This window comes from Crinia signifera, chromosome 2, assembly GCF_055691185.1.
Source record: "Crinia signifera chromosome 2, ASM5569118v1, whole genome shotgun sequence".
NCBI lineage: Eukaryota > Metazoa > Chordata > Amphibia > Anura > Myobatrachidae > Crinia > Crinia signifera.
The window spans coordinates 221,140,252-221,164,857 of record NC_139218.1 but is presented as its reverse complement, the minus strand read 5'-3'; the positions used below and the strand labels follow the sequence as shown (position 1 = coordinate 221,164,857).

At 40.7% G+C, this 24,606-nt stretch overlaps 1 protein-coding gene across 2 annotated transcripts in view; it reads left to right on the top strand.

The window, feature by feature from the left end:
• The window catches only part of CLTC (clathrin heavy chain), a 103,215-nt gene that overhangs the window by 45,170 nt on the left and 33,439 nt on the right, over positions 1-24,606 (top strand). For both annotated transcript variants that reach the window (XM_083173769.1, XM_083173770.1), the window contains exons 3-22: positions 1,145-1,413; positions 2,085-2,246; positions 3,979-4,092; positions 4,685-4,858; positions 5,599-5,796; positions 6,636-6,836; positions 7,910-8,062; positions 8,398-8,520; positions 9,314-9,451; positions 9,580-9,744; positions 12,145-12,325; positions 13,941-14,104; positions 16,339-16,464; positions 17,060-17,202; positions 18,571-18,805; positions 18,998-19,120; positions 19,240-19,385; positions 23,661-23,844; positions 23,925-24,117; positions 24,494-24,606. The exon at positions 24,494-24,606 is cut by the window's right edge and continues 45 nt beyond it. In XM_083173769.1, coding sequence (XP_083029895.1) covers positions 1,145-1,413; positions 2,085-2,246; positions 3,979-4,092; positions 4,685-4,858; positions 5,599-5,796; positions 6,636-6,836; positions 7,910-8,062; positions 8,398-8,520; positions 9,314-9,451; positions 9,580-9,744; positions 12,145-12,325; positions 13,941-14,104; positions 16,339-16,464; positions 17,060-17,202; positions 18,571-18,805; positions 18,998-19,120; positions 19,240-19,385; positions 23,661-23,844; positions 23,925-24,117; positions 24,494-24,606 — 3,305 coding nt within the window. The remainder of the gene's footprint in view (positions 1-1,144; positions 1,414-2,084; positions 2,247-3,978; positions 4,093-4,684; positions 4,859-5,598; positions 5,797-6,635; positions 6,837-7,909; positions 8,063-8,397; positions 8,521-9,313; positions 9,452-9,579; positions 9,745-12,144; positions 12,326-13,940; positions 14,105-16,338; positions 16,465-17,059; positions 17,203-18,570; positions 18,806-18,997; positions 19,121-19,239; positions 19,386-23,660; positions 23,845-23,924; positions 24,118-24,493) is intronic.

The window sequence follows — 24,606 nt, the reverse complement described above, 5'->3', positions numbered from 1 at the left end:
ACAAAGGATGTGAAATACATCGGACATTGTCTCACAATTGAAAGCATATCATACAAGGTTTCATACGGTTTCAGGAAATATTAACAATATCCAGTATGCATACTTTTTTTTTTTGCAGTTTTTACTAGCAAAATTATTTGTTAGAATTTGTAATAAACTAAATGAAAATCTTGGCACTTTTACCCCCATTAGGAATATTACTAGTAGTTAGATATTAAAGTAACTTGCAGTGGTTTTGGCTGTGGCAAATTGCAGTCCTAATTTGGCGGATCCAGACTAGACCCTTTTTAGTGCATTATCTTTATTTCCACTAGACTATAGTTTCTGTAGCAGTTGGACACCATTTATTACAGCAGCTTTGGGTACACTAGGCATCACCAGTGTGGACCACTTTCTGTTCTGCAATGGAAGTTAATGCGGGTTAAGTACCTTTTGCCCATAATATTTTACATTTGTTAGAGCTATAGTAAGTGATGAGCTTGTCTAATGTAATGTGAAACGTTTCTATGTACTAGCGGCAGAAATGTACTTTCATGTCAAGTAAGAATTGTTTTATAGTGGGTTTTTGAAGTGTCTTTGTTTTTAATTTAGAGCACTGTGAAACATTTGAAGATTGTTATTTTAATCAGTGTGTTCTCATTCTTACTACATTATTTAACAGTGCTCTGCATTGTGCCTGAGCGATATAAATATGAAATAACTGCATTTTATAGTTAACTGAAATGTTTTGTTAATTGACTTCTGGATAATAGATCTCTAACATGTAATTAGTAAGGAGCTGCAATAATCTAACTTTGGTCAAGAGACCAATACAAGTCATTGTTGCATTATAAGCCTTTAGGTTTCTCATTCCGAAATGTTTTAGATACTCCCTATCTGTGTACTCCTCCCCCTGCAGTGGGGTTTAAAAATAACATTAAATCTTCAGGTGATCATTTTAATTTTTTTTTTGTTTACTCTTTTAGCTTTTTGTAGAAATTCTTTCCTTTTTTATGAATTTCTGCCATATTATGCTTGATGGGAAAATACCGGATGGGAAAATACCAGTTATGTCTTACAGCTACCATGGCTTCCAGCCGGAAAATGGTTTGTATTACTAATGTAGTGGGAAAAATTAAATAACTTTAATTGCTTGTGTTTGCAGCTGGGAAAACCCTTCAGATCTTTAACATTGAAATGAAAAGTAAAATGAAGGCTCACACCATGACTGATGATGTCACCTTTTGGAAGTGGATCTCTTTGAACACTGTTGCTTTAGTAACGGACAATGCTGTCTATCATTGGAGCATGGAAGGGGAATCGCAGCCGGTAAAGATGTTTGACCGACATTCCAGCTTGGCAGGATGCCAGATTATTAATTACCGAACAGATGCAAAACAGAAGTGGCTGCTTCTAACTGGCATTTCTGCACAGGTAGGATGTGTGTGTGTAGATGGTATTGCTCTCCAGATAGTTATTTGTTTTAGGTACCTCGTCACTTCTAGTATTTATGAAAAATAGTAAATAAGTCTAATATGTTTATTTCTGGGTGGATGAAAGGATTGCATAGAAAAGCCACTTGCAGCAGCTAAATTCTAGGTTACATGACAGCAGCCTCCCTGCTAGGATGATTCATCTTCTGATGCAGGGAGGGATGTGGGTGTTACAACACTGAGCTAGCAGTTGCAAAATGTAATCCATTTTTTTTTTATGCAGTAAGAGAACTGATTGCCCAAGTCTAAATAGGAATTGATGAGAGCACAACAAAACATGATTAAATGTCACAATTTTGCTACATTTTACCTATAAGGGCAAAGACCTACACTAGCTTGTACATTGGGCTACAATGTGTATAGCTCCCTTGGTGATTCCTTTTACAGTTTTACACTTTACTATGAAAATCTGTTCCCATTTGTACGGATTATGGATTTATACCAAATCTGGACTTTTTTCTTCTTAGTATTTATCTATGCCCTGACGGCAAAATCTACTTTGATTACATCTATTTAATACTGTAAACCTCAGCTTTTAGTTTGATATTCTTTTATCATGTATTTTTTGACCTGCTTCAATTGACCCCCAAAAATAAAAATCTCTCTTCTCAGCAAAACCGTGTTGTTGGCGCAATGCAGCTTTACTCTGTGGATAGGAAAGTGTCTCAGCCTATTGAGGGTCATGCAGCAAGCTTTGCTCAGTTCAAAATGGAGGGGAATGCTGAAGAATCAACCTTGTTCTGTTTTGCAGTAAGAGGTCAAGCTGGTGGCAAGGTAAGTTTATTCAAGTCATTGGAAAGATTTGTGCTGGTCTTTAGTAACCAGTTCTAAAAAATATATACATAAATAAAAAGTTAATCATTCTGACTAGGTTTATTATTGCAGCTCTATTTTGATCCATTACAGCTAATCTTTGGAACAATTATGTTTTGTGGGGCAGATGTATTAAGCCTTAAAAAGAGGGTGTCAGAGTGATAAACATTCAACCACTCCTAACTGGCATTTTTCAAGCATAGCTTATAACATGACGGCTTCTGATTTGCCAGGAACCTACCAGGTGGCAGGATCACATATGATTCTTTTTGATTATCATGTGTCACATGGGATCCCAGCCAAGCATGCCTGGCTGCAATGCGACAGATCCTACGTGCAATCCAGTAGCTCTGAAGCGTTGAACCTCATGTCACATACATTTAATTTAGACTGTTTATGCAATTTATCGTAACAACCGCATAAAAAGTGACCAATTTGACTACAATAGTATCCGGACTTCCAGAAAGGTTTTGCACTAGATTTTGAAACATAATGGCTATGGAGATTTCCAATAAGAGCATTGGTAATGTCTGGTACTGAAAGAAGGAAGTAACAGCCAGTGTTTTATAATGTATTTTTTTTTTTTTTGATTGTCTGCACTTTTGAAGATAGGCAGTGTCATAGTAAAACAGGAAAAAAGGCCTCTAAAAACTGTTGACATAATGTTGAAACCACACAATTCTCTAGAAATTTAGTATATAATTTATCATAAATTATCCCCATTAACTGGATCAAAGGTGTCCAGGCCAAACCAAATAATCCCAGATCAGTATTTCTCTATTCTGCCTTCTACTAAACACAATTGTAGGTAACACTGCCCAACAGTGAACTGTGATTCTTCACTCAGGAGTCCAGTTTATAAGGATTTGATTAGTTGCTAATTTGTTAATAGGCAATTAGCAGTTTATCAAATATGTTAATTAACATTGTAATGCTGTGTACACATGGGGTAGATATATTGCTCAGCCATATATTGCTGAGCAATATATTGCTCAGTTTCTACTTTACATCAGCGACCAGAGATGGTCGCTGATGAAAAAGAAACTGCCGGGGGGAGCCCGGCAGTGGTAATCAGCTAGTCACAGGAGCATGTTCCTGCGACCAGCGATCACCACAGTGGCAAAAACGGGAGCGCGCACCCGGCGATATATCAGCGACCATATTTCCCGCGATTTTGAACAAAATCGCCCCTGTGTGTACGCACCTTAAGAGTTTATAGGGCAGATGTTTGTTTTATATTCAGAAAAATTATTAGGCTCGTATTTTTTTTGTTAATGTTTGTTGTATTAAAGCGGAGTGATACATTCTATATTTCGAATTTGACAGCTATATATTTCCATTGACATTATAGGCGAATGAGAGGAGCAATGGAAAAGTCGCAGTCTGCAATAGTTATGATAAAGCTCACCCTAGGCGCTCTAACTTTAAAAAGGGAAAGGCTGCTTAATTACTTACCATCCTTGCTATTTAGTCTTCTAGACTAAAAACACATTTGACAAAGATCCTGAGGAGGTTTTATATTGGGATATCTGTTTGTTACAAAGTTGTCCTAATGTAATAATTTCTATAGGTGTGTGTATATGTATGTGTGTGACTATCATTATATATGTGTATTTAATAGACTGTTTCTGTGTAAATAAAGTTATTTGGCTTCTAATTGTACTTTAAAAAAAAAAAAAATTATGCCTTCTAGCTGCATATCATAGAAGTTGGAACGCCACCCACTGGGAACCAGCCTTTTCCAAAAAAAGCTGTAGATGTCTTTTTTCCACCCGAAGCCCAGAATGACTTTCCTGTAGCAATGCAGGTATGTTCTTTTGTGAGCTCTGTATATAAAATGTTATAAAGTAGGTGGTCCTTCAACATACTAAACAGTTTTCTGTAATACAAGAAAAAATTAAAACTGGTCACGGCATAAGCCAATATCTAAACAGATAACCCATTTAAATGCATACTTCTAAACTTGTATGCACGCTTCACATGTCTGCATGAAGTCAGCCATTTTGCGGACCACTGTGAATGAATCTAGCCAACTGTGAGCAGCCCATGTGCAGGCTGATGCAGTCACACACCTAAAACAAAATATACAGCTGCAACTTCTTTTCCTAATAAACCATGCAGTGTGAGATGTCCCGTGTGAGTGAGCCACTTGTTCCCTTGCAACTGACTTTTTTTCCCCCTGGAATTGCGTCTTCAACATTGTGACTAAAACGCACTTGTATATTGTATGTCTGGTCCTCTTCCCATATGAGCACCCATACCATAGTGTTTTTGCACATCAGGAGGCTGTGAGCTGGTGTCATGCCCCCATGTGCAACTGTTCCACAGAATGAACAGTGTTTCAGTATGGTGATTGTTGTCCTTTTTTATACTAATGCTATATTTATATCGCCTTGTAGATCAGTGGAAAGCATGATGTTGTTTTTTTGATTACAAAATATGGATATATTCACCTCTATGACCTTGAAACGGGCACTTGCATCTACATGAACAGGATTAGTGGAGAAACCATATTTGTGACTGCACCTCATGAAGCCACAGCAGGAATTATTGGCGTGAACAGAAAAGGACAGGTAAAACTGCTATATCCAATGATGGTGACAATTTGGCAATGGCGAGAGCTTGTTAAAAAATATATTTATTTATTTATTGTTTGTATCCCTATTCACTAACATATATATTCTCATTTCCTTGCTTGTGATCCATTTTAGTTGTGATTATTTGAAACCTAGTTTCATTTGTTGCTCCACCCCTCTAATACTCTTGTTTGCATGCAGTCCCACGCGTGGGGCATTAAATACTACAATAGTAATTCCCAACCCCAGACATTAAGGCACATATGAACGGTCCAGGTTTTAAGATCAGCTATTCTTTGGTTCAGGTTGCTTAATTCCTTGGTTATTTTTATTTAGTCATATGCACCTGTACTGTTGTGCATTGAGGACAGAGTCTGGGAAATAATGTATTATTACAGCCTTCCAATACATTGCTTGGAAGTATAGTAACATTATTGGCAAAATGCCTCCTTCTAAACTTATAGTTTAGTAGTCAATTGTTTAAAAGTCTGTTTTTAGCGTGTAATTTGGGATAAATCACTAGGTGAGCGCTCCCGGACCAGCCCTTAATGGTCACAGGAGCATGCTCCTTCGATTATGGCTAAAAATCACTGATGAAATCGGTGCGCTGAGCAATATTAAGCTACCAAATGTCACCATGTGTACACACCTTAAGAGTAGGGTAAACAATAGGCAACCCAGAGATCTTTTCTAATGACTACATTTGTGTAATGTTAGCAATGAAATTTATTTTCTAGGTTCTTTCTGTTTGTGTAGAAGAGGAAAACATAATACCATACATCACCAACGTTCTGCAGAATCCCGATCTTGCACTGCGCATGGCTGTCCGTAATAACCTTGCAGGAGCTGAAGAGCTGTTTGCCCGCAAATTTAATGCTCTTTTTGCACAGGGGAATTATTCTGAGGCGGCTAAGGTGGCTGCAAATGCACCGAAGGTAAGACCTTGTTCAATTTAAACTGCTGCTGGTTAGTGGGAAATAAGGAAAAACTTGAATTGAATGGGTTTGCAGAGCCCACACGTTTGAATAGTCTATTTCTGCCTGAACTCAAATGAGTGTACACTAATTGGGCCCTAAATTAGCAAAATTTTGCTAAAAGTAAAAAAAATTGACGACACAAACGGACACACCACCACCTTTTTTCATGTCCTTTTTCCTGTCCATCTTGTATAAGTTGACCTTTTTTTACTGTCAACCAAACCTGAAAAAGAAGTGTATTCTAAGAACAGCACTTGACAAAATTACGTAAGATTTCTGTATATGGACTTTTTATTTTATATACAGTTCCAGAGGATTTCTGATCATTTTGCAGATTTTTTATTTTTTTTGATATGCAGTTCCATTATTTTTTTACACATTAAGGGGGGTATTCAATGTACCGCCACTATTTCCGATGGGGAAAATAGCAGCGGCTCCCTATTAAATGCTTTCTTTAGCGACAGCATTGATGCGAGTTCTTGGGAGAACAGGCACAACTTCAGATGCGGTCTGGCCCATTCTGCTGATAATGGCCGTGGGTTGTCACGATCCCAGCCGCAGATTGCCAATCCACTGCAGTTTTCGCAGCCGCGCCCCCTTTGCGCCGTTCGGCAGGCAGGACATTGAATCCCACCTGTTGTTCAGCTGTCGGGCTGACCGCAAACGGCCAGGATTGCGGCTGTCTGCAGGGATCGAAAGCAGTGATCCTAGATTGAATACCCCCCTAATTAGTGATTAGTACTTTTTATGATCTTGTTTCTTTGTTTACTGCATTTGACTGTGTTTATTTTTTTTAGGGTATTCTTCGTACACCAGACACAATACGTCGCTTTCAAAGTGTACCTGCACAGCCAGGTCAGACCTCACCACTGCTGCAATACTTTGGCATTCTGTTGGATCAGGGTCAGCTAAACAAATACGAGTCTCTGGAATTATGCAGGCCTGTACTTCAACAGGGTCGCAAGCAACTACTAGAGAAATGGCTCAAAGAAGACAAGGTATGGCAAAGCAATATATTTTTATTTTGCAATTGACTGTCTATTCAGAGTTTATCAAGGCAGCATATTCCAAATAAAGATAACCAAACGCAAACCCTTAATTTAACATGCTTTAAATGTAAAGTAATAGCTTGAAGGTTGATTAATTAAGTGACCTTAGATGTTAGTATGTTTTTCTGTTCATCAGAGCTCTTCTAGCATTTTCAGAAATGCATGATGTGATTGGAACTCATTCCCCACCCTGTGATTTATCAGTGAGAGCAGAACAAAGTGCCTTATTTACAGCTAACTTGTGCTTTCAGTTACATCTGATCTGGGAACACACTTGTACAGTCAAAATTCAAATATCATTTACTTACATTACACTTGAGATTGAAAGTCCTGATCAACATGCAGATTTGTGAGCACACACCGTTACAATATGCATCCCACAATCCTCTATCAAAATTATCTGGTGAACGTTTTGCACTTGCACAAAGGCTGTGCTGGAGGAGCCTTGTCCAAAGGGTTGTTAGTCATGCAACCTTTTATTTGACTTTGTACCATAACAGCTGACAAATATAAGGATTTCCCATAAAATTAGATATTCATTCGATTAAACATGATCGCAAGTGTGTACATGCTTTTAAAATAAGAACGAATGGTCTGGAAATTTAATGATGTCCGATTTGTCTTGATGTGTGCTTTGATTAAGGAGAAACTTTTTAGCATTTTTATCCCTTTTAAAATAAAATGCTGAAAACTAAAGACTAATAGACTATAAGGGTGATCTCGTATTACCTGCAATTGATAATCTTTATTGATTGCAAGTAAGCCTTGCTCGGTCTATTCCACGAGCCCCGGTAAGACAGCACGAGCTGCGACTTCTCTGGGATTATCATAACCTGCATCAATCAGAAGAAGCAGACTGCTTTTAAGTGAAAATGGGTCTACGAGAGAAACACAGGTTTCATCTATTACTGTCAGCACAGATCTAGTTCTTTATCCATTAATAATATATTCCCTGGAAAGTGTTGATTACAGGATGACCTGCTACAATAATTAACATACTAGATTTTTGTTTCCTCGAACAGCTGGAATGTTCTGAAGAACTGGGAGATCTTGTGAAGTCTGTTGACCCTACATTAGCTTTGAGCGTCTACCTTAGGGCTAATGTGCCCAACAAAGTTATCCAGTGCTTTGCAGAGACTGGGCAGGTTCAGAAGATTGTGCTGTATGCTAAGAAGGTGTGTTCCCTACTGTAGCTGGTATGCAAAAATGAATTGTAGGAAGATGTATTTCCATAGTACTGTGCAGTCAGTGTTGTTTCCATTTAGTACTGACCTATATTTATCTATTTCCACCTTTATCCATACTTTGTAAAGACATTATTTTTTGCTATTTTTTAATTACAGAAAGAACATGTATACTTATAAGCGCGTTCAGAGCGCAATGTCTACTAGCTGTGTGTTATACACGGGTTAAAGGGACACTGATAGGCTGTGGATGCTTGTTACTTGTAGTATCTCTGTAGTAGTTACTTTTATTTCTCGTTGGTATTAATTTGCTGGGTTCACTATAGGTTGGTTACACCCCTGACTGGATTTTCCTGCTGAGAAATGTAATGAGGATCAACCCAGACCAAGGTCAGCAGTTTGCTCAAATGTTGGTCCAGGATGAGGAGCCACTTGCTGATATAACACAGGTAATGCAGAATGAAGAGGCATTATTTGCTCATGTTATTCATGTATATGTTTGTGTAGCAGGGTATCTTGCAATTTATGCCGGTCACTACCTGACAATAATGCTGGATAATACAGCGGCATAAACATTTGCTAATTAAAGCGACATGGAAGTTGACAAGCTTTGTGCTTCATGGAACTGAACATATATCAATATTCTCAAAACTGTAGTTTAAAGAGCAGTTCATGTTCAGTTTCTTGTGATGGCAGCAAAAAAATGGATGAGTTTAGCATTTTGGCAGAGGGAATACTGGGGTTCACATTACAAGACACTGACATCCTGATTACCCCCTGGGAGTCTGGCACTGGAATCCTTGACTGCGGGCATGCCAAAGCTAATCTGGAGAAAGGGAGGGTTAGGTTTAGGCACTTAGGTTTCAGCTATGAATGGGAGAAGCTTAGGTTCAGGCAATATAATGGGGGGATGGGCAAATCTAGGGAGAGCCTTGGTGGGGGGGGGGGGGGGGGCGGCAAGTGTGGTAGGGAGGTGGTCTGTGTGCGTACTTGTGCCCTATTGGAATGCCAGCGTTGGTACTCTGAACACTGGCATGCCCACTACCTGTCATTTCTGTGTATCCCCACATAAATGCCCCAAGGCTAAAACTCATTTTCATACAGAAATTGTCCCTGAAAATCTTAATTTACAGAACTGCATTAATACGCATGTATTCTATTATGTTTGGTAAAAATGTATTGTGGAGTTGATTGGGTATGTTTTTTTAATGTCATTTTTTTTTTTTTTTAATCTTTCCTCAGATTGTTGATGTATTTATGGAGTACAACCTTATCCAGCAGTGCACTGCTTTTCTTCTGGATGCTCTGAAGAACAACCGTCCTAGTGAGGGTCCCTTGCAAACACGTCTCCTAGAGATGAACCTAATGCATGCCCCACAGGTAACTCCGCTTAACCCCTATATAAGGTTTATGTATATATTTTTGGTTAGATGGAGTAAACATTTAGACCGATAATTGTCCTTGCAGATGGTTTGATAGATTCTCCTATCTTGCCCCTTATCCTGTAGGTTGCAGATGCTATCTTAGGCAACCAGATGTTTACACATTATGACCGTGCTCACATTGCCCAGCTTTGTGAGAAGGCCGGTCTGCTTCAGAGAGCTCTAGAACACTTCACGGATCTGTATGATATTAAACGGGCAGTTGTCCACACCCATCTTCTCAATCCAGAGGTAAGTCTTCCTTTTAAAACTGACTTTTGATGTCCAGAGTGAAGCTATAGTCAATTTATTTTCCTAATTGGCACCTGGAGGAAATGTATTTGTCACTTAGACCTTGTTAAGATGCCTGTACACAGGTCTGATTTGGACCCGATGCACGTTCAGATCCGATCCTGTAGATCATACGTGCAGAACATATGATGTGCCAAAATCTGATGCATCAGGGTATATTGCAGGTGCTTTTTTTTAGCACCTGTGATGTATCGCATTCGATAAGAGCTGTAGGTGTATGCCAGCTTTGCCGCACTGTTGGCACACACCAATAGAGCGCGGAAGTGCTGGGCAGGAAAGGTGCCCTCCCTGCTTTGCATTTTCTGCTGCAGGCTGCTGTGCCGATCATGTCCTTATGACAGGTGGCAGCATCTGCAACACTATGTGCCTTTTGAGGCCTGAAACCCCACACCCCCACTCCCAATACTTCCACCACTACTGGCAGCCAGAGAGGAATGTTTTCGGTAGCAGAGGACGGGCAAGTGATTTCAAAACTCCCATTCAAATGAATGGGTGGCTGCTGATTGGCTGAGCGCTCTCAGACAGTCAGCGCCCACACATTCATTTCAATTGGAGAATTGAAGTCTCTTGCCTGCTGCTACCACAACCTATTCCCCACCAGCAGTTCCACAGGAGTCCCCTTACATGCGATAGATCTTCAAGTGCCAGATCACATGTAGCCCTCCCAGGAAGCTTACGGGGAAATTTAAGGGAAATCGGGTCTGAATTGTGCCTCCAACAAGTCTGACCGGTGTATGGGGCCTTAACTGTTGTAATTTTAGCATTTTGTACAGCCAAACCTGCTGGCTCACTTTGCTGGTAGTTATGTTTTTTTTAAGATCCGTTTTTTCTGTTTTGTTTTTTATTAATGAATAAGTGTATGTGTTATTTGTGTCCAGTGCTGTGGAATGCATACAATGCATATGTAACTGACATTTCTGTGTACAAATGTTAACCAAATTTGCGGGTTTACTATTGCATTGAGAGAGGATTATTGTCCATTCAGGAAGTTAACACAATGAGATTGGCAGAATAGCAATTTCTTGGAAAGCAGGTTAGGGTGTGCAGGAAGATACAGCTATTATACCTTTTTAATATTTCTATCTTTTTGTTGGCAAAATACAGAAGGTATAGTAATTAGAATGCTTAAGCAAAATTAAAACAAAAACTTTTGAAAAGCATAGTTAGGCTATTGTATTGGTTACAATGTTAACTACTGCATACTGTATGGTTAATGATTTTTTGTTTCATCAAGCACAGTTTACTGAATTAGTAGACCTATTTTATTAAACTTCATTTTATTAACTCAAATGTATTAAAAGTGCAATGGAATTTATGAATCTCCAAACCATTCCCTCCGCCTCCTCCTCTTCTCCCTCCCTCCCTCCTATTGGGAGTGTTACTCCAAAGTTTTGTATATAGCACTTCATTAATAGAAGACATTTTCCCCCCAGCTATTTCCTGAGACAGAGCTGCTGCTCCTACTTAGCAGATGGTAAATAGGGAATATCACTTTATAGAGCAGCAAGGGGTTGTTGATGCAGATTAATTTTTCATTGTGTTCTAAATTTATTTGTTACGTTTTTTTATATAGCACACATATTCCGCAGCACTTTACAGAGAATATTTGAACATTCACATCAGTCCCTGCCCCAGTGGAGCTTACAATCTATATTCCCTATCACATGTACACTCACACACACACACAGAAATTGTAGAGTTGATTTTGTTAGGAGCCAAGTAACCTACCAGTATATATTTTGTGGATTGTGGGAAGAAACCGGAGACCCGGAGTAAACCCATGCAAGTATGGGGAGAATATACAAACTCCGCACAGTTAGGGCCATGGTGGGAATCGATCCCATGACCTCAGTGCTGTGAGGCAGTAATGCTAACCATTACACCATCCATACTGCCCTAAAGGCCCCCATCCACTAGTGCAACATGGTCACTTTTCATGCGATTCCAACGCATTGTTGCGACAGATTGCATGAAAAGTGTCAAATCGTAGGTCCTTTTCTTGCAATACAAGGCACATTCCTTTGCGCTTCACAGATCAGATGGGCTGCCATGTATTTTTATTGCAGCCCTTGCTGAGATCGCATATGGTACATTGTATGCAAAAGAACTGCATAAAATGTATGCAATTCAGCCATCCGGGAGCTGCTGGGTGAGTTGGCTAGGTATCGCATGCGATTTCCTCCCACTAGTGGATGTGGGAAAACTGGAGTGAACAAATCTATTTGACAGGCATTCTTGTTTTCTTTTTGATTATATTATTTTTCTGCAAGCTTCCAAGAAACTAGTGTAGCAGCAAATGAATATTTTTAATCTGTTTTTATTCCTGCTTTGTGTTTTCAGTGGCTTGTTAACTATTTTGGCTCCCTATCGGTTGAAGACTCTCTCGAGTGCTTGCGTGCAATGCTCTCTGCAAACATCCGGCAAAACCTGCAAATATGTGTCCAAGTTGCATCCAAATACCATGAGCAGCTTTCTACACAGTCTCTCATTGAACTATTTGAATCTTTCAAGAGTTTTGAAGGTGTGTAGGAAAAATCTATCACATTAAAGACAATTTGCTAAGTTATGACAGATAATGTGGGCAGATAAGCGTATAGCCTTATTTTTTTTTTTTTTTTTTTTACCTGAATTCATTATTTGGAATGTTGAATGATTCATCTTTGTATTAGACAGGCGATGGACAGTGAATTTGTTGTTCTAAGATTAGATTAACCTAATCTTATCCATTTAATGGTGGTTTTATGCTGTCCATACACTGGGGCAGATGTATTAAGCCTTAACGAGATAAATGCAAGGCTGATAACAAGAGATAAACATCCAGCCAATCAGCTCCTCACTGACTTTTTTCAAACACAGACTGTAACATGGCAGTTAGCAGGATATTGGCTGGACATTTATCTCTCTTTATCACCCTTGCATTTATCTCTTGTTATGGCTTAATACATCTGCTCCACTGTGTGATGCACATCATGTGTTCTGGACTAGATCGCATTGCATGCGATATGCTAAGCAGCAAGCGTATTGAACTAGATGCGAAGCGATCTAGTACAAAGTATGTGCTGCACATACTTTTTGTACTTTGTGATATGATGTGCACAGGAGTGCGCATCACAAGGTAAAATAGCACTGTGTGTGGGCACCTTTAAGACTGAAGCATTCTTGATGTAAATCATTGTACAGGCAACCAGATTCTATTATAGATTATTAATATTTCTGAATATGGTCTGAAGTCAGTAAATGGGAATTAATCAGTTGCAATTGATTGTTAAATTAAACCGAGATATCACCAATTTGTCTGATCAACCATTGTCTGTTTTCCAATGTTTGGTAGCAAATGGTTTATTGTCATATGCTCCCATACATTACCTGATTGTTGTACCATCAAACAAATTTAGGTGTGTGGGGATTATTTGGTCTACAGCATTATGGTCGACACGGGAAATGCTCTACATGGTTCTAGGTCGAAAGGTCATTAGTTCGACATTGTCTTGGTCGACAGTCAAAAGGTCGACAGTCAAAAGGTCGACATCCGGTTTTCACCTTTTTTTTTTACCTGATTGTCAACAGTCGACATGGACACAGTTTAAAGTGCACCGCATCCCCTCGCTGCGCTCGCGATGCGTCGGGCACGGTGCTTAGCTACGCCCGGCACACTCTTTTATTCTCCCACCACGCCTAGTGGATGGTAGGGCATGAAATACCGGCTGTCGGCACATGTTGGCTCAAAAAAAAACAGTCAAAAACTCCATGTCGACTTTTTGACTGTCGACCTAGACAATGTGAACTAATGACCTTTCAACCTTTTCCCATGTCGACCTAGACCCATTTCGACCTTTTTCCCATGTTGACCATAATGCTGTAGACCAAATGACCGCATCCATCCCCTTTAAACTGGCCATACATCTACAGATTTATTGTCAAATCTGGCTGGTTGGAACAAAATCCTGGTAATGGATGAGAGCAAATGAAAGTTGACCATTTGCTTTGAAATTCTGAAAAACAGACAAAAACTGTCACTTAGATATTAACAGGCTTTGGTTCCAGCCAGTTAGATCTGACTATCGATATCTAGATGTATGGGCAATTTTACTCTGATGAAAGTGATGTGATTTTTTTTTTTTTTTTTTTTTTTACAGGACTCTTTTATTTCTTGGGCTCTATTGTTAACTTCAGCCAGGATCCCGATGTTCATTTTAAGTATATTCAGGCAGCCTGCAAAACTGGGCAGATAAAAGAGGTTGAGCGAATTTGCAGAGAGAGTAACTGCTATGATCCAGAGCGAGTAAAAAACTTCCTCAAGGTAATTGTCCTTGCAATATTGGACTAATCATGACCATACCAAATTTGCTTTTAAAAGGTGGCTTTATGTTCATGAACTCCTAGGTTAGAAAATTAAACCAAATACAAATTCTTACATTACAGAATAAAATATTGATTTTATTTATAATTTTCACCTTTTCAGTTGGCTATTCTGATAGTCTCCACACTGCTGATCTCATATCTAATATTTTGAGTATGGACATGAATTGAATGTTAATATCTTTGGATGTGTAGCAGTGTTTTATGGTTATTTTTATGCAAGACTTCTACTTTAGCGAAAAATTACCAATTCCCAAATATAACCTTTTTAAACACTTCCATACATATATAACACAGCATATTAAATGGAATTCTAAGTGTATTGTTCTCGGTTGTTGTTGAGTTTTGTACTCTATGCGCAAAAGGAAAAATGGGAGATGTGCATTCGGAGCTGTAGAGTTGGATGCTCCCATTGTAGAGGTGCTACTGCATGCTGAATGAGTGATTTGGTTACCCAACAGAAGAGGTGTATAATGCCAAAAAAAGGATGATAAAAAGTCTCTTATGATACCCAAGAGATAGAGGAAGAGGTGAATGTGATATAGGTCAGAGGCCCTAGGAGCCTTATTCAGAGTTGCACGCCATGCCATCTTCATACATACAGTATCTCTCAATTCTTTTTCCATGCACTGATGCCTGAACACACAGCTTAGAACAATTGCAGGGGAGTCATATCTCTACTTACCCTTAAGGAACTTGCCCCGTACACACAGGGATTTGGTTGCTCAACGACCCTATCCCTGGTCATATAGGCTGAAATCACCCTGTGTGTACGGGGCTTTAGATCCAAAACCAAATAAAAGGGGGGAGGTTGGTATTCTACTTTCTTCATACAACACCGTCTAAATTACACACCCGGAGTCTCCTTGATTTCACTTAGTGCGATGATCCCTAGGTTGACCACTAATGGTCTGCAGTAACTAGGTCGACACATTGAACTGGATTTCATACAATAGGTCGGCATTAACAAAGGGCTCAACATGCGTTTTTTTCGTGTTTTGTTTTTGGTTTAGATCGGCTTGCTTTATACTTTACTATCCAAGTGGGTATAGAGTGAGAATATAATATTGTGCTGAGCGCAGCACCATGCCTGAAGCATGGCGACTGCAGCGGTACACTTATACGGTGTCCATGGCGACATAGACACCAAAAAAATAGGAAAAATGCATGTCAACATGTCAGTGTCTATCTATGGCAGGGCTGGGCAATTGCGGCCCTCCAGATGTTGATGAACTACACATACCATGCCTTGCATCAGTTTCAGCATGGCCACATAGCAAATCTAATGCAAAGCATCCTGGGATGTGTAGTTCATCAACATCTGGAGGGCCGCAATTGCCCAGCCCTGGTCTATGGTATGTCGACCATTTCAAGGTGTTGACCTAGTCACTGTCCTCAACTAGTTACTTTTAGTGGAGGATCAGAAACGTCATGAGATTAAAACTGGAGGTGAGCACTGACTACGTGGCTCTACGATAATTGTACTGCTAGCCTGACCTCTCACACCTGACCTCAGAGTACACAGGGCATGGAGGCCAGAGTACAGACTCTGGAGCTTCAGCCGCCTACTGGATCTGTCTTGCATAATAGTATTACATGCTAAATTTAGCTGCAGTCCCCTAGATTTAGCCTTTTAATCGCTTACATTATATGACAAGCTTTAGAAGTAGAACCCCATAGAGAGTGATTTTTATTGTATTTAATTATGTCCCTGATGGAAGTTCTTGTTATTATATGTTCTTTTCCTTCTGTCTGTGGAATGAGCAGGACTTGTGCAAGGTAAATCTTATATGGATTTCCCACTCTATTTTTGGTGTAATTGTGTATGTAGGATTGTCATGTGAAAAAAAGAATGCATATTAATTGCTTCCTTTATTTGTTTTTATTGGAACTTTGTTTCCTAACCCTAGATTTCAATGTGACTAGTACAGAGACTTCATGCAATGAATCTGCATAGTTCTTTATAGTCCAGAAATAAACCCCTTCAGTTACAACGTATAGTAGCATGCATTGGTGTCAATCTTTTCATAGCTATATTTTGCAGAGCATCTATATTTGATACGTATGCGTGTGTGTTTTATACAATTATAAAATATGTGTTCTTACATACTTTAAGGTTTTGATAAACTAAGGTAGTTCTTGATGTTTATTTTCTTGTTTTATGCATTGTTGCAGGAAGCTAAACTTACAGACCAGCTGCCGCTTATAATAGTATGTGACCGTTTCGACTTTGTACATGATCTTGTGCTGTATCTGTACAGAAACAATCTGCAGAAATATATTGAGATTTATGTACAGAAGGTAGGTGTGATTTTGTTTATCAATTAAGTATGTTCCTTTTAAAAGTGTGACCATTGGATCCCCACCCCACACACTGGCACAAAAAAAAAGAATAATGTAACATTTGTTTAGCTGAAACACACCCTGGAATATAATTTTTATATGGACATCTTTTCAAGTTAAGGGGGAAATTTTTGGGGCGATATAATAGACACGTCTGAGTAAATTATTTGATGCATGCATCATGTGTGACTGTAGTGGGTGTCCATTACTCATCGCTCTTGTCCACCCAATAGCACTGTGTTAAGCTGCATAAAGTGGCTAAACCCACCTAACTGTTGGGCATGCTATTAAAATGGCAGTTTGGCCATCCCATAGGGGGACTTTTCAATTATTTTTACCTACCAATTCAATAGGGTTTAAATAGAGAAAATTCGCATCTGCAGTATTTGTGCCTTTTATCACAAACATTGAATAACTCTCATCCATTTAGACAGGAGCTACGGGTGCGGACCAACAATTAAAACTCCCGTCCATCCAAATGTTTTATAATTTAATGGTCACCTTGCAGGTTTTGTGGTATTTTATGATGACTGTAAATTTTGTTTTCCCAAAGGTTAATCCAAGTCGGTTACCGGTGGTTATTGGTGGTTTACTTGATGTGGATTGCTCAGAGGATGTCATCAAAAACCTCATCCTGGTGGTGAGGGGCCAGTTCTCCACTGATGAGCTTGTTGCTGAAGTCGAAAAAAGAAACCGGTTGGTATCTGGCGCTTGTTAGTATAGGGCTGTCACACAGTATGGTCAGGTACACACTAGCATGATATGTCGTTTTTGTGCAAATTGTGGCACCATATCATGCGGATCATACAGTGTACGTGTATCCTCTAGTTGGAGATGTTGCACAGAGTATGCAAAATGTAGTCCAGTTAGATGATTTTTGTACAGCCAATCTGGATTGGTGTCATTCTAGTGTGTGCCCGTCTAATCTATGTATTATTGTGTATATTTATATACATGGCACAACAGAGAGTGAAAGTTTTAAAGTTGGGGAAATCGACATGTGATTTTTTTTAAATCTAGGCTGGGCGGGCAATGGACTATTGAGTTTTAAATCGGGATGGCAGGACCTAGAATTCAGCTAAAACAGCAGCTTTTTAGGCTTAGCTCCTCCCTTTTGCAATTCCCAGCATGCCAGTGTACTTTAAGTGCCTGTGGAGTTGGGCAAGCCTTAGGAACTGTTCTGCAGCCCTCTGAAGCTAGTTTGGATTTTCGTTCTGATTGATTACCCTTATAGCAGTTAACAGTAGTAGTGTGGCGGTTGCAGGAAGACAGTGAAGGTTTGCTGTTAAGTAGCTCGGAGTAGGAGCTGGCCAGTGCACTCCGGTCTGTTCTGAGACCCGAGGACTGCAATGCTCTCGCCATTTTATAAGGTGCCCGAAATGGCGCCTCAGTGATGCCTACATCTTGGAGTGTTAGTCAAAACAGAAGATGGGAAAGTACACTACACTGAGAGATATAGGTACAGGGAGGAGGAGGGGCTGAGCCTGGATGTGGATGAATTTCCCTTCTGCTGCAGTTCCTATGACTGGGATGCAGACACCATACTTCCTGTAGGGGATTGGTACGAAATCCCGGCGATCAAAATCCCATCGCCAGAATCCCAACCGCCGAAATCCCAACAGGGGGGGGGGCTCGGTGCCTAGCTATGCTCGGCACGCTAAATTATTCTCCCTCTATGGGTGTACATTTAGTCCATTAGGCAGTCCATTAGTTAATCACGGGTGAGTGGTTGTCAAATGCAACTAAAGATAAACTGTAAATTAGTGCCGGTTCTAAAGTTCTATAGCAGGTTGAAACAAAAATGCCCAAAAACCCAACACCAGTTTAGAATAGTTGGCTATATATGGAAACCAAAAGTTATTTTGTGTTTTTGTCCAGCGGTGATACATTTTAGATAAACTCTCGTATAACCTATACTAATTTAACCCAAAACAGTACTTGAAATCTTGTCAAGTCTTTGTAATGCACCTTTTGTTGGACATATTACTCAATTGCAAGATGCATCATGCCATCTTTCAAGATAGTGGTCATTTTATTCCTTCCTTTTTTCCCCCCACACTGCAGGTTAAAATTGCTTCTGCCGTGGTTGGAATCTAGAATCCATGAGGGCTGTGAGGAGCCAGCCACTCACAATGCTTTGGCTAAGATTTATATTGACAGCAATAATAATCCAGAACGATTCCTTCGTGAGAACCCATACTATGACAGTCGTGTTGTTGGAAAGTATTGTGAAAAGAGAGATCCCCATCTGGCGTGTGTGGCATATGAGCGAGGACAGTGTGACCTGGAACTAATCAGTGTAGGTCTATGTGTGGGTTACGTACTCTGTATATGGTGATTCAATATTTTGAGTATTGACATCTCTAAAACTATATCAATACCTACATCTGTCTATAGTATCTGAAGTGTGGGTAATGGTAAAAATCAGTCTTGTTCATCATTTGTGGAATGAAATATTGTGAAATATATATATATTTTTTTTCTTTTTCAGGTTTGCAATGAAAACTCTCTTTTCAAAAGCCTATCAAGGTATCTGGTACGCCGTAAAGATCCAGAATTGTGGGCCAGTGTATTGTTGGAGAGCAACCCATATAGGAGGCCACTGATTGATCAGGTTATGTTCTACTCAATTTACATTTAAAGGAGAAGGCAATAAGAGTTTGTTCTTTGTACTTTTAATTGTCTTGAAACTTTTTCCCAAATGAAGGAATGCCCTATTTCTCCTCTTGTCAGGTTGTCCAAACAGCCCTGTCTGAAACTCAAGACCCTGAGGAGGTGTCTGTCACTGTGAAAGCCTTCATGACCGCAGACCTTCCAAATGAGCTCATTGAGCTCTTAGAGAAGATTGTCTTGGACAACTCTGTCTTCAGTGAACACAGGTAGATCCTTTTGTGCCACATTGTGATAAGCTGTCATAACAATTAATTTTGGAGTACAAACTGTCTTTTAATTTATATTGCAACCTTTTCAAACTACTGGACAATTTGTATTCAAAATTTCAAATTCCAAAGGTTTAACCAGATGTGATGAGTAGTGGGTATTTAAGTGATGCAGGGGCTTTTTAAAAACAGATAAAATATCAGTTGTATAGTTGCTTGACATATTACAAGGGAAAAACGGGGAGAAAATGAAGAGGGTTATCATGAGAGCAGTGGTGATTTATCACTGCTAATATTTTTGTTGATGTTTATCCTATTCGCTCCATGCCAGAAGCCTGATCCTACGATGCCAGCACTTATTGGGTGTTCTGCAATCAAACCATGATTACCCATAAGCAGCCCCTTCAGATCTGCGATAACACATGGAAGTTATCCTGGATACCATATGTTATCGGGTGATCATGGCATATTTTTTAGACAAAGAAAGTAGGCTGTAATTGGATAGTCTAATACTCCCCGTTGGGTTTAATTTGTGATAGCTTAGATTTTTTTAATTTAATCCAAAATATGATCGGAGCTAATGAATTACCTCCCTAATGCTGTGTACACACAGTGCAATATGATTGCTAGCGATATATTGCTAGCAATATATTGCCAGCAATCATATTGCTCAGTGTCTCCTTTTCATCAGCGATGAAAAGGAGACACTGCTACGGGGCGGAGGGGGAGTGCAGCAGCAGCAGACGTTGCTGCTGTCACTTTGATGGAAGGAGGGTGCAGCGGCACGGGGCTGAAGGAGCGCAGCAGCAGACGCTGCTGCTGTGACTGTCACTGATGGGAGGAGGGAGGGAGCAGCGGCACGGGGCTGGGGAGATCAATGCTGATCTCCCCGGCGCTGACCTCCGTGAAGGGAGGAGGGGAGGGAGCAGCGGCACAGGGCTGGGGAGATCAATGCTGATCTCCCCGGCGCTGACCTCCGTGAAGGGAGGAGGGAGGGAGCAGCGGCACTGGGCTGGGGAGATCAATGCTGATCTCCTCGGCGCTGACCTCCCGGCACAGCGATCGCCGGGAAAAGCCGCTGGTCGCAGGAGCATGCTCCTGCGACCAGCAGGGAGTGCACACGGGAGCGCGCAGCTGGCGATTTATCTCAGCGACCATATTCCCAGCGATTTTACCTAATATTGCTCCCATGTGTACACACCGGGATGCGGTTAATTTCCCGGCGGTCGGGATCCCGGCGGTCGGAATCCCGACACTGGAATCCCGACCGCCGAAATCCCGAAACTTTCTCCCTCCGTGGGTGTCCACGACACCCATAGAGGGAGAATAAAATAGCGTGCCGAGCTTAGCGAGGCACCGGGCCCGCTGCGTGGCGAGCGCAGCGAGCCCGCAAGGGGGGGCGATCCATGTCCCCCCCTTGTCGGGATTTCGGCGGTCGGGATTCCAGTGTCGGGATTCCGACCGCCGGGATCCCGACCGCCGGGAAATCATATCGGATCCGTACACACCATTAGAGTAAACGTGTCAGACCATTTTACAGAGAGAAAAATAACATAAAATCTCAAGGTGCATGAATACGAATAAAGCATAAAGGACGAAGAAAATAGTGTCCTTTTCTAAAGAATGCTCCCAGTGCACGTAGGAAGAACTACCGGAGGCTGTGACCATCTATTCCAGTTTATACATTTTCGGAAGAGCCTTCTGGCTGGAATAACATTATGTTTTTTTAAAGGGTTTTTATTTTTCCAACCCTGTTTTTTTTACCAAAAAGATTAAGCTCCAAAAGATGGTGCACCCTCTGAAAGCGAAGAGCTAATAGTTGTACACAATGGAAGATGGTTGTGTAAATGTCTTGCCAGATCAATAGCACAGTATCTGGGGGCCATCATGGTGGAAAATAAACTAAATGTATTGGAGAATGTAGGCTGAATGAAGGACTGACAGGCAAATCTAGAAGCTGACGGATATCTGCCAGACATGTAGGCATCCCAACTCTGTAATCCATTTAGAATACTCTAAATGGATTACAGAACTGGGAGGGGGAGTGGAGTCTCTGCAGTGGTCCACCAAGCTATCCATGACATTACTGAAATCATCCAGGCAAACTCGGGTGAAGAGTGAGTGTGTGTGTGTGTGTGTGTGTGCGCAACAGGGGAGGGCGCTTCCTTAGAAATGTCATTAGAGTAAGGAGGGACCAAGCTGATGATCACCATGATATGGTACAGTAGGCGACCATGCCTTTTTGGCTAAATGTGTTAGGAACCTTATCTATAATCCATGTTAACTGCAGAGCATTATTATAATTGTTTTGAGCATCAATATTCTTAGTGCTTAGAGTGTGCACATCTGTTTATCACACTTTATGTGGCTGCTCTGATGATAGCGGCTGCATATTATCACATCTGTCATATAAAACATAGGAGAAGGGAATGTCATCACAGGTGTCCTAATTGGTAATTGGCAACATTAAATCTGAACTTTAAGGTCCCTTCAGAATTTAGGAAATTGCTGATTCAAATTTGGTATTATGCGTTTTAGCTAGTGACTTGTTTAAGGTTTCCTTTCATTGCTGTATGCTAACCAATCTGTCAGATATTTGTAACCATAATTTTCTGATTCGGTTTTTAGCCTGTAAAGTTTAATTTAAGTGGTATTTATATTGAAAAACTAATCCAGTGGGTCCCAATTTTTTTTTTTTTTAATGACTGGGCCCTAGATTTCTTATTAAGAAAAAAATATGGTACTTGTTTCCTAGCACGGCGCCCGTCGTGGGTGATCGCATACCTTAACTTAAAGTATGCGATGGACGCGACCAACACGATTACGTTAAGGCATGTGATGCGACCAACGTGATTTAACATTGAATGCATTGCATTCAATGTTAAATTCCTGTGTAAAATCAGGTCCATTGTATGCCATTATAATGGCATACAATGCGACCGATCCGATGGACCCGATTTTACATAGGGAACAATGTTAAATGGGCCAATGGACCCGATTTCTCATTGTATACCCACCCTGATGGGTAATTTACATGACAAATGCCCCCCATTGTTAACTCCACCCCACGATTAACGCCAACCCGAAGCGTGGCGAGCGCAGCGGTACGCGTCCTCCAACCTTTTCATACCCCCACTATCCACGTCGGCGTGGAGTTGATTTAATATAGTGTGGCGAGCGTAGCAAGCCACCGAGTCCGAATCGTGGCGAGCGGACGCGTAATACCTGTGAAGTTATGCGGGGCTCGATGCGCTCGCCACGCTTCGGGTTGGTGTTCGTGGGGTGACGTTAACAATGGGGGGGGGCCATTTGACCCATCAGGGTGTGGAAACAATGAAAATTGGGGTCTGGGGGGCATTTAGCATTGGGGCCAATGTAAAATCGGGTCTCGGGGACCATTTTACATTGGTTCCAATGTAAAAATCACGTTGATCGCATCGCATGCGATTTGGTTGCGATCGACGCAATTTTTTGGGACCCGATGGATACAATTTCCATCGCTGGTGCCGTGCTAGGAAACAAGTACCAAAAATATATTATGTTAAGTAATTTTTTTGGGATATACAGCACACTGTTTTGGAACAACTGAGCAAACTACATTTTTTTTTTTTTTGTCTCAAGAGCAAATATGAATAATCCTACACACCTTGTTCTGAAATCCTTGGTAATGAGAAACACTATGGGGGGTATGCAATCGGGGATCACGGCTGTTGATCCCCGCCGACAGCCATGATCCTGGCCCGTTTGCAGTCAGATCAACCGCAGAACGACAGACTGGATTCAGTGTCCCGCCTGCCGATGGGCGCAAAGGGGGCGTGGCAGCAAAACCGGCCGTGGATTGTCGATCTGCAGCCTGGATCACGACAATCCACGGCCGTTTTCGGCAGAACGGCCCGGAAGCTTCGGAAGTCGGGCCCGTTCTGTCGTGATCCCGCATCAATGCTGTCGTTGATGACAGCATTGAATACGGAGCCGTTGCTATTTCCCACATCGGAAATAGCAGCGGCACATTGCATACCCCCCTATAACTTGAGACAAATACCCAGCTGACATTGGCATATAGTTTTTATACATCTTATTTTTAACGCTTACACTAAATTTTAGTCACACTTTTTAATGTCTTTTTTGCAATGTATGTAAGCAGTGGTTTAGCTGGTATAAACCATTGTTTTTGTGGCTTATATTGTCAATGGCAAACAATTTATTGTTTCTCTTAAAGGTAACCATTCTAATCCTTGAGTTTCTATTTGTTTACCCATCTTGTTTTCTTCTCAGAAACCTTCAGAACCTACTGATTCTGACAGCTATTAAAGCTGATCGCACCAGAGTCATGGAATACATCAACCGGTTAGATAACTATGATGCCCCTGACATTGCAAACATTGCCATCAGTAATGAGCTGTATGAGGAAGCCTTTGCCATTTTTAGGAAATTTGATGTGAACACATCTGCCATACAGGTATGTCACTGCTTTTTCATTCGAATACCATCATGATTTGTTTCGGCAATTTTATTAATATCTACTTTCACAACGTTCAGGTTTTGATTGAACACATTGGCAATTTGGACCGTGCGTATGAATTTGCTGAGCGCTGCAATGAGCCCGCTGTTTGGAGCCAGCTGGCCAAGGCTCAACTGCAGAAAGGCATGGTCAAAGAGGCAATTGACTCCTACATTAAAGCAGATGACCCTTCATCTTTTATGGAAGTTGTTCAGGCTGCCAACGCCAGTGGTAAGTTACCACATTATTACGCATGTGTTTCTTGTAGCTGTGTATGTTCTTATTTGCATAGGTTCATAACGGTGTACTAAACACCAGCTATTACATTATACCTAATGCAATTATGTGTTAATTTTATAATTTTCACATGTCTGACGGGAGATTTGATTTATTAATCTAAATGTACTGTTTTAATATGGCAAGTAGTACTGCTTGTATATGTCTTTAGTGTGATATTTGTTAATTTTTTTACTGCCAACTTAAACCCAATGTAAATCATGGACTAAGAAAGGCATGGTGGCATAAAGTGGTTAACAGGGTGGATCCTCATTATTGTGGAGGTACAATTCATATATAGATGCTTGGCTGACGGCGATTTTCCCTTTAGGAAATTGGGAAGAATTGGTTAAATACCTGCAGATGGCCCGGAAGAAGGCAAGGGAATCCTATGTTGAAACCGAGCTGATCTTTGCTCTTGCAAAAACTAACCGCCTCACAGAG